At 36.3% G+C, this 14,211-nt stretch overlaps 1 protein-coding gene across 2 annotated transcripts in view; it reads left to right on the forward strand.

Moving 5' to 3' along the window:
- LOC150075424 (signal transducing adapter molecule 2-like) overlaps positions 1–14,211 on the forward strand; it is a 203,681-nt gene that overhangs the window by 26,089 nt on the left and 163,381 nt on the right. For both annotated transcript variants that reach the window (XM_090389165.1, XM_090389166.1), the window contains exon 2: positions 12,808–12,968. In XM_090389165.1, the coding sequence (XP_090245291.1) occupies positions 12,808–12,968 (161 nt within the window). The remainder of the gene's footprint in view (positions 1–12,807; positions 12,969–14,211) is intronic.

Consider the following 14,211-nt stretch of genomic DNA (forward strand, 5'->3'; position numbering starts at 1 on the left):
TGAAAAACTAAATCTATACAGTAGAACTTCGATTGTCTGTCAGAGTACAGGACAGAGACCACGATGAATAATCGAATAGACGGATAATAGGTTTTGTTTGTTGTTTGTTATTTGGTTTTTAGGAGCATTAGCAACTAAGGCCATATTGCTACCGGGATATGCGGTGGTCATTCTCTGACCTTTCCGCATCCTCCGTATTTGGTGGTCGCGGGCTCGAACCCCGGTCTAATCAAGAAGCATGTGCTATGCACTGCTGCCCCTGCCCAACTAGCTACGGAGGCGCCTGACAAAAAAAAACAACCACTTCCACTTCACCCCTCTTTTCGTTTGAAATACCTGTCCAGCTGAGCCTTAAACTTATTTAGGCTATCAACTTCCATGACAAGGGATGGAAGTCTGTTTCACCAACCAACCACCTGCTGGCTAAAGGCAAATTTCCGCACGTCTATCCTACATTTGTCTTTCCTCAATTTGAATTTATGCCCTCTCATGGATTATTCTGAGCAAGAGGAAGAATCCCATCAGCATTGAGCATGCTCAAACCATTCAAGGCTTTATACAGCTCTATCAGATCACCTCGCAGGTGCCTAGTCTCCAGACACTGTAATTTGCAAAACTTAAGCCTTTCTTTGTAAGAGCAACCCTTTGTTCCATTCACTAATCTTGTTGCCCTTCTCTGTACTCGTTCCAGCAGCTCTACATCCTTCTTAAAATGAGGCTTCCAGACCTGTATACAGTACTCTAGGTGTGGCCTGACCATTGCCTTATACAAGGGAATAATCACCTCCTTATCCCTGCTAGAAAACTTCCTATATATCATTGACAATACACCATGAGCTACTCTTGCAGCCCATCTGCACTGCTCAGAGAACTTCATATCTGCCTGCACAACCACCCCCCTAGGTCCCTTTCATTCTCTACCACTGTCAGTGTAGTACCACAGAGTTGATACGTTGCTCTGGGGTTGCTGTTTCCCATATGTAGTTCTTTACATTTGTCAATGTTAAACTTCATTTGCCACCTCTCAGCTCATCTGCTCAACCTTTCCAGATCCTGTTGCAGCAGCATAGTATCAGTAGTGTCCTTGACAACCCTGCCAACCTTCGTATCGTCTGCAAACTTGGACATTAAGCTTGATATACCATCATCAATATCATTTATAAAGACAGAAAACAATAATGGACCCAGCACTGAACCCTGAGGGACTCCACTGATAACATTAGTCCACGATGAACAGTGTCCATTGATTACCACTCTCTGTCTTCTCCCCCTCAACCACCCCTTTATCCATAGCAGCAATTTGCCTCCAATGCCACACTGCTCCAATTTGTACAGCAGTCTTCCATGTGCAACAGTATCAAAAGCCTTTCTAAGATCCAAGTATATAATATCAAAGTTATTCCCTGCATCCAGTTCTTTTGTGACTGCATCATAGTATCCAATCAAGTTGGTCAGGCAAGACTTCCCCTTAACAAAACAATGCTGTGTCTGAGCTATAACTGAAGTCTTGTCTAGATGATCCTGCAGTGTTTCTTTAACCAGTGCCTCCATTAATTTTCCTGGAACAGAAGTTAAACTCACAGGTCTATAATTACTTGTGTTAGCCTTTGATCCTCCTTTGTGAATTGAGGTCACATTTGCACATCTCCAGTCTGCGGGTACCTCCCCTGAGTCCAAGGAAGCACTCATAATTATGGCTAAGGGTTTGCTTACTTCCTTTGCTGCCTCCTTTAATATAACTGGATAGATGACATCCGCCCCAGGTGCTTTCTTGTGTTTATCTTCAACAGTTTCTGCTCCACTTTACTCTCAGTTATTACAAGATTCTCTAGCTTACTGCCAGAGGGGAATACACCTCTGGCATTCCCCTCGCTGAATATTTCCTCACGTGTGAATGTTGATGCAAAATATTCATTTAGTTTGTTAGCAACCTGAGCAGGATCATCAACAGTTGACCCATCGATCAAGTGGACCAATCTGATTCATCCCCTTCCTTCTAGAGTTTACATACGTAAAGAACTCTTTGCATCCCTTGCCAAAGATTTCTCGTAATCTGCCTTCGCCTGCCTAACCTCCTTTGTAACTTGGTTACAGATCAACTTGTATCTATCATAGGTTTCTGTCATGAGTTAATTTGTATGTATCCCATGCATTTTTCTTCTCTGCCATATGTCTCATTAGTTCATCTGACATCCATTTAGGCCTAAACCTTGAACAATATTTCTTAGTTGGTATGTAAAGCCTAGTAGCTTCCAAGATAAGTTCTTTGAATGCTTCCCATTTTGAATTTGCTGTTGGTAACATCATCAGTTGGTCCCACTGTATAGAATTTAAATACTGTCTCAGTCCATCGTAGTCGCCTTTACGAAAGCAATAACCCTTCCCTTTACCTCTAATGGTAGTTACCTCTTTGAGTAAATCCCACTTCAGCACACTGTGATCACTTCCACCTAGTGGTTCATTTATTTGCAGATTCTTAATGCATGAAGAATCATTACTGATAATCAAATCAAGAGTATTACTCCCTCTAGTTGCCTCCCGAACCTACTGATGTAGAAAACAATCATCCAATAAATCCACAAAAGCCTTGCTAGTGTGTGAGTGACCAGCCCCCAAATTCCAGTCAATATCTGGGAAATTAAAATCCTCCATTATAAGACTGTCTGATTTACTGGCCCACTATTTCCCTGTACAGTTTCTTATTATACTCATCAGAGTCATTAAGCCTATAGCACACTCTTACTCTCAATTTTGATCTCCCAATGCTTATGTCACACCAAACTGACTGAATGCTGCACTGTCCAGCAATGTCGACTGGCTTCACTTCCTTGGATTTTATATATGGCGCTTCCGTAGCCAGGTGGGCAGGAGCAGCAGTGCGTAGCACACGCTTCTTGATTTGACTGGAGTTCGACCCGTGACCACCAAATACGGAGGATGCGGAAAGGTCAGGGAATGACTACCGCATATCCCCGGAGAAATATGGCCTTAGTTGCTAATGCTCCTAAAAACCAAATAACAAACAATAACTTGGATTTTATGTGTTTTTTAACTAATAGCATAACCCCTCCTCCCTTCCTATCCTGTCTATCCTTTCTGTAGACGTTGTACGCCCCAAATTCCAGTTCTGAATTCCTTATATCTGTGTGACACCACGTCTCTGATATCCCAACAATACCTTTGATGTTTTGAGCAATACCTCAAATTCATTAAATTTATTTACTAAACTCCTAGCATTGGTGTACACAGAAGTATACATGCACCTGTTTCTATTCTTAGCTACCCTAACACAACCCATGTGTTTACTTATACCGCAGTGACTCCCAGCAGTCTCTTAAATATCCTGCATCTTGTTTTTCAGGCTTCTGGTCATTCCAACAGAAGCAGTGCAAAAATCTCTTTTACCGCTGTCAGTGGCTACTGTTAATCTATTAGTCTTTGTCTCCCCCCAAGCTAGCAGTTTTCTGACCCACCTAACACTGCCTCGATAGCATCATCAAATATTCATGCACCCTTTCTATTTAAGTGTATCCCATCCCTGTAGAAGCAGTCTCTCTTGTTAACAACTTTCTCCAATTCTTCTGTTGAAAATTCTTTTGGTGCCACTTCAGTGTTATCCACTTCAGAATTGTTTTCCTTTTCTTCATATGCAGTTTGCTTGTCAATTTCAAGGAGAGTTGCACCATTGAAGTCATTTGCATGTGAGTCAATGCAGTTACGTACATTGGCAATGTCCAAAGTTTCGAATCCCAAGGCTTTTCCGATCTTCACAATGTCTTCAGCGTCTGAATTTGCGATTCAAAACCAGTGAAATCATTTGCCAAATGGGGCAAAGCATGCTGCCAAGCAGAACGCATGTTGTTGACAGTGATTTCTAGCCCATATGCAAATATATTTTCAACCGTATTTAAAGGGATAAAAAATAAATTATGAAATGAAGTTATGAAAAGCTATCGTGTCGTCTCATCAGGATGGAATTAAGAATACTGAACACTGTAGCACATTGCCGCTGACTGCCTGAGGGGAGCTATTGGCGCATGTGATACAATAGAGTTGGCACTGCAGCATATATGTATGCGTACCTAGGCTACAACTCTGCATATATGTAGAGTATGTGTCTAGACTATTGAATGAGTTTTAATATGTACAGTAAATTTTCGACTTAAACTTAATTTAAAACCGTGTTATAGCAAAACCCGTGTTCTTTGAAGCTGTACTTCTGATAGTTCCCTAAGAACTCAATTAACGTTATGATAATAGCATAACAGATCATTTACTGTAAGGAACATTGCCAAAACATTGTTCCTTTTTAGATAGGGAAACACTGATGTTCTTTATGAAGTGTGTCTGCTTTAGTCTTGAGAGAAGTGTGGTGAGGGCTATATCTCTGATGAGGTCATTCAACCCACCTTAGGTAAACAGTTCCAGCTGCAGTGTCTCTTCATTGGGTGTGTATTCAGGATTGGCTGAAGTTCTTGGTCTCTGCCAGTCGCACCTTCATTGCATTCTATTTAATTTTCTAAAGAATACAGGTGACCCCCGCTTAACGCTGATAATTCGTTCCGTAAAAACAGAGCGCTAAGTGAATCCACGACAAGCGAGTGCTGCATTCCCATAAGGTAACATATGTATTTGTGATTTGCAGTCGGTGCCATAGCATATTTCCTAATCAATAATAAACGGTAGTGAAAAGATGCACAAATGTCGGTCAAAATATTTAATATTCAAATATTCGTACATATAAAATATTCTGCATTACATACGTGTATAATTGTGGTAACTACTTACGTATCAAAATTAAACATAAAATTCCAATTAAAATCATGAATTTAATTGATCTAAATTGATTTAATTTAATTGATGAATTTAATCATGAAAAATGTGTCAATTTTGGGTTGAACTTTGGCCCTCTTCCAAATAAAATAAAAGGGTATTAATTTTAAATCCCCCCGCAGCGTTACCACCCAACAATAAAATCAACCGATCCTTCGCCGCTTTGAAACCTGGCGTGTTTTTTTCTTCTTTCAATATGAAACTTCTTTTAGGCATTCGTTTCCACAAAAGTCCTGCTTCATCTATGTTAAAAACTTGTTGAGAAGTATAACACATAATATCCCTCTTCAATAATTTTAACAAGTTCTTTTTTGAAAGTTTCGGCTCCTTCTGCACTTGCGGCTTCTCCCTGGATTTTAAATCTATTCAACCAGCCCTTACTAGTTTTAAATGCTTCCACATTTTTTTTTTTTTTTTTAGGTGACTTTTCTTCAGATCATCATATTGGCTAATCTCTCTCTCTTTTTTAAAAATAATATTTAACTTAACTGAATTCTGCATTGGATATTATCTTCAATAAAATTAGTTAATAAAGTCTTTCCATTTCAATCCTAATAGCCGACCTAGCCCTAGTTGCTTGCAGTGGAACAGCTATCTTTCCTGCAGCTAAAATTAATTCTTTATTATTTTTTTTTTTATAATTGTTCTTACAGTTAAACTTGCAAGTCCTAAATTATGGCACACATCCACTTGTCTTTTACCGGAATCGATTCGCTTCAAAACGTCTAATTTGATTTTCAAATTCAGTCTTTTTCTTACATTTATAGTCTTCGTACTGCGCTCAGACGTTGTTGCTTTTTCATTTTTATCGGCCATTATTAATTAACTCTTCGAAAATGTAACTGCATTGGTTGCATTAATTATGATCGTGCATTGGTTGCATTAATTAGACATCGTGCGAAACGAACAGTTTCGCACGATGTCTAATACGGTACTGAGTGATGACTAGACTTCGGATAAATGCATATAACGCAAATATCACAAGCAATATACTTGATCATTATTTAAAATGTTGCTCTCGGAACTACATAACAAGTCACTGTACTTCAATTAAATTAGCGTGCGAGAAAATTTCTCAAGTCGGTGTGGGAAACGTTTTAATGCCGTTTTGCTATTCGTTTTCAAGCTATCGACTCTATGAAATGAAACAATTTCGTTAAATATGCCAAAAATGCAATCTCTAAAAGAGCATTATAGTGATATGTGACAGCATTACAGTCAGATAGGGGTTATAATATAAGAGCGTTATAGCGAATCAGCGTAAAGCAAACTACGTTATAGCGAATCAGCGTAAAGCGAACCACGTTATAACGGGGGCCTGCTGTATAGCCCATTCTGTGGAGGTACCAAAATTTGACATACTGTTTTTGTGAGGGATTGGTCACGTTGCCAAATCCAGATTCAGATAAACAATCTTGTGCTTATTCTTTTCTTAAAAATCCAGTTACATTCATATAACAAAAGTAACAGTTACCACATGGGTTTTTAGCTCTCTCCATATCATTGGTACAGCAAATTGCATTGAATTTTACCTTTTGTTCAACCAATCATGTAATCCATTTGAACAAGCAGTACAAATAGCATATGTTGCTTATGTCTTAATCTAGTCATCTAGAGGACAGCTAGAGCATAATTGGCAAACTTTCCAGATATCTGTCTTGATTGTATGCTGTTGCGATTTAGTAAGGAAAGAGATGTTCATGTGCGCATCTATACACTCGCACACACAGTCGAATTTGTGTGTGATTTTATTCACTTTCAAGGTATGACAATGAAAGGTTAGATCTAGTAATCCACTAGATCTAACCTTAAACAATCTTTAATTAAATACTTAAATTATAAAATAACAAGGATATTCACTATATCCAAACAATAATTGTATTCGTGTGGCTTGGATGAATAGGTATGTGATTCGTATAATGTCTCATCAGGTTCATGTAATTAGTGTCCTCACAAAAACTAGATGTGCTGGAGAAAAGCAAATTTGGAATCGCATCCAAAGATCTGGCTGGTCCATTTTTATTTTTTATTTTTTTTCGCAATGAAAAATACTTGTGTTTTCAGAAAACTTAGGCATTAAACTTGATATATACATTGAACAATAAGGAGCCCATCACCAAACTCTGATAAACTCCACTAATAGCATCAGTCCAAGAAGAGTGGTGCCCATTAAACTTGATATATACATTGAACAATAAGGAGCCCATCACCAAACTCTGATAAACTCCACTAATAGCATCAGTCCAAGAAGAGTGGTGCCCATTAATAACCACTTCTTGTCTCCTACCATTCAGCCATCCCTTTACCCACAGTAGCAACCAATGTCTAATTTCACATTGCTCCAATATGTACAGCAGTCTTTCATGTGGAACAATATCAAAATTTTTGCTGAAATCCGAGATATTATATCAAAATTATTTTTTGCATCCAGTTCCCTTCCTACTACATCATAGTAGCCAATCAGATTGGCCAGACAGGATCCTCCTTAATTTGATGCTGCGATGCCATATAACTGCATTCCTGTGAAGGTGATCCTGCATTATTTCTTTAACTATTTATTCTGTTTTTGCTAGAGTAGAATTCAAGCTTACAGGTTAGTAATTGCTCACTTTGCCTTTTGATTCCACTTTATAAATAGGGGAGAAGTTTCCAATCTTCCATCTCTAGGAGGCATCTCTCAAACCCAAGGATGCACTTATAATTATGGCTAAATGTTTGCTTACCTTTTTTGCTGCTGTTTTTAATATAATTGGATAGATTGTGTCAGCCCCAAATGCCTTAGTCACTTTTAGCTTCAATTTCTCTTCCACTTTCCTCTCAGTTATCACCAATCATTTATCTCCCAGTTATAACTTGGGACAACTGGTATCTTGTATACATATGATATCCCCATATAGTGGCTTAACTCCCATTAAGAAAGGTTTGGGTTGAGTCCTGTCCTAGACCAGAGGAATTTCTGATGGCCTTTTTTGCTTTAGTGTGAGTTAGCATGTTTCAAGCAGAGGTGCAGGATTTTTCTCCTTAGGCTATTCTAAGGTTCCCTCCCCAAACAGGAAAAATTGCCATTACTATAGGACTATACAGAGGTGCCGAATAACTGTGAAGCTATTGCATATAACTTATATATAACGCAGGCTCACATCTTGCGAGTATGGGCTTGGCATACCCAGGGTCCTGAGCTGGATATCATCATTCTTCTCATTCCTTAGTGATTCCCTTCTTATTATTCTTGCTCCCTCTCTCTCCCCCCCCAGGGTAACTCAGAAAGTTTTTTTTTGGCTGCAGCAAAAGCCTCAGGCTTCTTTTCACCATATGGCTAATAATAATAACATAACATAACTTATAAATAACAAAGCATATAACTCAAGCTTAATGTCAAAGTTTGCAGATGATACTAAGGTCGGCAGGGTTGTTAATAACAGTAATGACAGTATGCTGCTGCAACAGGATCTGGAAAAGTTTGATAGATGTGCTGAGAAGTGGCAACTGAAGTTTAACAGTGACAAATGCAAAGTACTCTATATGGGTAGCGGTAATCCCAGAGAAATGTACCAACTGGGTAGTGTAGAATGAAAGAGACCTGGATGTAATTGTGTAGTCAGATATGAACTTTTCTGAGCAGTGCGGACAGACTGCCAGAGTAGGTCATGGGGGTCTTGTCAATGATATACAGGAATTTTGCGAGCAGGGATAAGGAGGTGATTATCTCCATGTATAAGGCATTAGTCAGACCACACCTTGAGTACTGTGTACAGGTCTGAAAGCCTCATTTTAGGAAGGATGTAGAGTTGATAGAATGAGTGGGGAACAAAGGGGTGCTCTTATGAAAAAAGGCTTAAGGTCTGAATGGTTCAAAGGTTCAAAACTTGAACCTTTCTTGAGAAGAAAGGCTCAAGTTTTGCAAATTACAGTGTCTGGAGACTAGGCACCTGCGAGGCGATCTGATTGAAGTGTATAAGGCCTTGAATGAATTGAGAAAACTTACTGGTGATGGAATTCTTCCTCTTACTCAGATTACAAACCTGAGGGGGCATAGATTTAAACTGAGGAAAAACAGTTGTAGAATAGATGTGCGGAAGTTTGCCTTTAGCCAGTGGGTAGTTGATTGCTGGAACAATCTGTTGTTGTGGAAGTTGATAGTTTAAATAAATTCAAGGCAGAACTAGATAAACATTTGGAATGAATTGATCAGTGAAATGGGAAGGGTGTTTTTTTTTTTTTTTTTTTGGCTGATATGCTGTATAAGCTTGCTTTCTTGCATCATGTGCCCCTACTAATGCTAATTAATGGTAATGCTAATATAAATCTCCAAAGTTTCACATCTGTCTTTGGGAGGAAATACACATACTATTACATCTTACATGTTTAATGATGCTGAACTCCCTAATCTCAGGTAAAACATTAAAAAATAACTTCTGGGTGTCATTGGGGGGCACTGTTGCAAATATTTTTATGCTATTTTTTGAAAACTGATGTATAGGAAAGAAAAAATAATGTTTTTTGGTAAAACTGTGCTCATAGGTCTCAATCAGCAACAGTCACACTAATTTAATTTCAGTATTTCGATGGAAATAGTTTTGTTTATTTTATTGATAGCAATGAAAATGAAGGGGCTATGCTGTAGCACAGCTACATGCCTCTCACCTAGGTGACCTAGGATTTTATTTGATTCACAGTAATGCTGGTATGATTACAATTCATAAAAATGATACAGAATCAAGTTGTGCATTGTCAATCAGGTCTGACCATGAAAAAAAAAAAAGAAATCTTATTACTGTTATCAAACTGCACTTTGTAATATTTAATCACTGAACCGCTTCTGTGTCTGGCTCAAGTATGATGAATTTCAGCATGGTTAACCTTCCACTGCTAACATGGCATCTGATAGATGCATTATTTAAAATTTGTTTTTTTTTTTCTAAATAAAATCAAATCCTCGTGGATATTTTCCTTGCCCATATTCTCTAAATGGTTATATGGTATGGTCTTTTTTCATTTAAGTATACTGTGAATTATGAAAAATTGTTTGTGTGACATTTACAGATAACTGTGAGTCATAGCATCTTTCTTTTACTCTACTCCCATACTCATGTGGCATCTTACAGATGCCAGCAAGGCATCTAATCTTGCTTTTAGAGCTTTGGTTTTGCTGGCTTCACAGGAACTAAATGTGAATAGTTGACAAGAATACAAGATGTGTGATTAGTTGACAAGAATTCATATGACGTCTGTCAAACATATCATGTTTCAATTTTCGAGGATGATAAAAACGTTATTGGTTTCTCTTTTTTTTTTTTTTTTTTTCTTTGATATTTTGCAGTTAAGTTTTGCAAATTTTACTTAATAGAACACCACCATTTTTATTTGAGTAAAGCTAAACATTAATTTTTTATAATTAAAACAAAAGGTGTCTCACAGATACTACACAAGCATATTTGTTTCTTTTTGGGATGCAGTCAACAGAGGGATAAAAGAAAAATGGAGTATCTACATGGAAATACCTAAGAGCAATACAAAAATTATATTGAAATGCATAGTTTCACTGATGGAAACAAGGAAGTTTGAAAACTTGAAGCAAGAAATTCTAAACAGTCTGATGTTTAACAATCTAATATGTTAAACATAAAAAAGGTGAGACTCTCGGCCGAGCTGGAGACTGCTTGGCAAAGGAGTCGTGAAATCTTGGATAAACGGAGAGTGAAATATTCATTCATTCCCAATATAGGGTTTGTGAATGTAAAAGCAAGGGCTTTTCTAGTTTGGTCTGGATGCAGGACATGTCCTGGTAGCTCCAAGCTGTATTAACTGTGATTGTTGGAGATTGAAAGTTGTTTTGTGAGGATGTAGGAAATGTGAAATATATTGTGCTTGATTTTGTGAAATATATTTATTTGATTTCCCTGTTTATTTTGATTTGAGGTTAAGATTAGAAATGAGTGTTGCATTTCATCTTGCAGGGATCAGAATATGCATATCTTGCTCGAAAATTCAGCAAAGCTTAAGTTTCATAGAGTTCACATGTGAATTATATAAAATAAAAAAATATCTGGTAATATGTGGTTTAGTTTGATAGTGTAGTTTTGTTAAATAATAGAGTTAACTACCTACCTGTAGGTGGGATTGGGCCTCTGCTCAGGTGCAGAATTATCATTGGCAGTCGAGTATAAGAATTTTAGTATTATGTTTAGTTTAAAGTTGTATATTTATTGGCTTTATGAAGTAATTGAATTATTGATGTTGAATACATTACAATGAATATTGCTCGTGGGTAGCACAGTAAAATGAAAAGTCTCCTTGAATCATTAATCAGACTTTGCCATATTGTCGGCAATAAGGATAAAATTGGTTTTCCCTTATATTATAGATATTTCTCATTCTTCAACAATCCACCCACTGGTGTCTTTCAAGTTGGGAGCTGTCAATAGCAGTTCCAATTGCCATTACTCCAAGTAAGGATTTTGAACTCAGTTATAACAGAAAGTCTTGTGTTTTGGCTTTATACTCACCCAAGCCCCATCAGCCACAGTATGTGTATCATTATATGTCAATGTGTATAGTCCCAGGTAAGCCACCAATCAGCAAGCCATAACAGAAGACAAACAATAGAGTCCCCACAGGAACCTCTCTTCTCCTTAGCAGAGAGAGAGAGTTCCCCCATTCCAGCCCTACAACCTCAGGAAGTTAGCCAGAATTGTTGCCAGGAATATGCAGCTTCTCACCTTGTTATTTTTTCTGCAGGCCCATATCAATATCTGGGAGTTTGTGAGATGGAGGATTCTTCCTAATGTCATTAGAGGTAAAGAGCACTGTGACTGAAACCTGCAGAGGTGTTCTAAATTCAGTTGCTGCTCAATTAACGTTAGAAGCAGCAAACATATAACTTAGGAAGAATTCACTTTGACTTGTCATGTATTAATCAAGTTGTATACTTAACCCATTAACTATTTGTAGGAAAATTTGAAATTCCTCCGTGTGCTTGAAATTTGAAAAATCAGCAAAAATTAATTCAGTATTGTTGATTTTTTTTAATGCTACATATATTTTGAAAATCTGTGAAAACTGTGAAAATCCATATTCTCTATTAAAATCACATTTTAAACTAATTTTTGAAAATTAAAACTCCCTTTAGACTGTGGTCCTTGGATGAAAATTAAAAACCATACGCTGCTTCAACGAACACTTTGATTAGACACCAGCATATCACTAACAAGAATGCACCCTGTATGAAATGTGAAGCATGCACAGCAGCAGTTTGATTTCAGATGAGGCATTACAGATTGAAGGAAAGCATATGGCAGTAAAGAGTGTGTTGTCAATAACTGACCATGACATATGTCATTCAATACATTCATATAATTAAGCTTAACTTAATTTTTCCTAATTGTGTGATAACTAACAGACATTTCTGGAATTTACTGTGGAAAATTCAAAGAAATCATATTCAAAAACAGGTATTAGGAGTTTCAGCTGTGTTGATGGAGTAGATGAAGCATGAGCCTCTAAATATTGTCTCTGTTGAATTGACCCCTGCACAACCGATTCAAGGTTAAAGAAACTGGTTCGTTACCTGGGCAATTCTTGTGTAATTTGTAAGTTTGCATAATTTTTCTTTAATATACAGTGGAGATCCTCTAATTAATTCTTAACTCTTTTGAACACCTGCCCTGCGATATTGTTGGTATACTTTACATTTTAACTTTTCTTTTTGATAATATTCTATTAAAAAAATTGATAATAAAGGAAAGTTTTTATATGATATGAATTGTGATAAACAGTATAAACATCTTTTGTAACATATCAAGGTATTTAATGTATATTTAACACTAGGCATACAGTGTATACATGTATACATAACACTAGGAATTATAAACTGTGATAATAATTGCAAAATTGAAAAGTCATTAAATTATTTTACCCATAAAATGATTGGTGTTTTATTTCATTTACAAATGCAACTTCTTTCAATCTTTACAGAGAAGGTCACTAGTGAGATGAATACTTCTGATGATTGGGGTTTGATAATGGACATATGTGATAGAGTAGGTACAACACCAAATGGTCCAAAGGATTGTCTCCGCTCGATAGTTAAACGGCTGAATAGTTCTGTTCCCCATGTTTCTATGCAGTCTCTCACAGTAAGTATTACAAAAAAAAAAAAAAAATATATATATATATATATTTAAATAATGGCTTAAAAGTTTAACATAAAATAGGAAAATAAATAAATATATATACAGTATATATATATTTAAAATATTATGAAACTGAATCTTTCATAATAAAAAATCAAAACTAAAGCAAACATCAGAGGCAGCAAAAAGCATATTCCTCTACATGATGCTTGAAATATAAAAATTAGAATGATAATTAAATAAAAATAATGCCAGCAGTATGGCAAGACAGAAGAGAGAAAATAGTCAAAATTAAACATAACGTCAAACCAATAGGGAGGGAAGAGAAGGGTAACAAGAGTAAAAATTTTGTAGCAGAAATTCTCCAAGATAATTTTGAAAATCTAAATGCAAAGATAATAAAATAATAATTAAATAGAAATTTAATGGCACTACCCTACAATTTTATTGTAGTTGGTTTACATCTCTGTTGGTGATATTTCACATAAATTTGGGCATGGTGCCTGTCAGGGGGTCGCCGTTAAATTTCTATTTAATCAGCATTCAAAATTTAATTGATTATTATTTTATTATCTTTGCATTTAGATTTTCTAAATTACCTTGGAGAGTTTCTGCTACAGTATTTTTACTCTTTTTACCCTTCTCTTCCCTCCTTGTTGGTTTGATCAATCATTGTTTCATTTTGACTATTTTCGCTCTTCTGTCTTGCCATGCTGGTGGCATTATTTTTATTTAATTATCATTCTAATTTTTATATATATACAACATATATTAAAAACTTTGCTGGAATTCCTCTTCATTTAATACAAATATTGATGTCAGAAGAGAAATGGTTCCATAGTTATTTGCATGCCACCTCTGTGGAATTAACTTTGCCATCATATCAGACATAGAACTGCACTGTTAGACAGTATTTCATTTGTTTCTTAACTGGTTGATGCATAGTAATATTTTTATTGTATTATTATTATTGTATTTTACATTGTTTGCAAAACTCAAAAAGCAACTTAAATAAAAAACGAATCTGAATACAAGTGACAATGAAAATTACAAGAGAATCCAAAAAGTAATGCTAATTTTATTATAAAGAACTATACATTGAATGGAAAACATTTTTTCTTAAAATTAATATTCAGTATACCCTGTTTCTTGTCAGGGTTACAATGTTATATAGAAATATTTATTCTCTAACTCTACAGGAAATAAAAATACAGTCAGGTCTCCATATTCGTGGGAGTTACGTGTC

The sequence above is a fragment of the Mastigoproctus giganteus genome, chromosome 14 (genome assembly GCF_048544385.1).
Source record: "Mastigoproctus giganteus isolate SK-2022 chromosome 14, ASM4854438v1, whole genome shotgun sequence".
NCBI classification, from domain to species: domain Eukaryota; kingdom Metazoa; phylum Arthropoda; class Arachnida; order Uropygi; family Thelyphonidae; genus Mastigoproctus; species Mastigoproctus giganteus.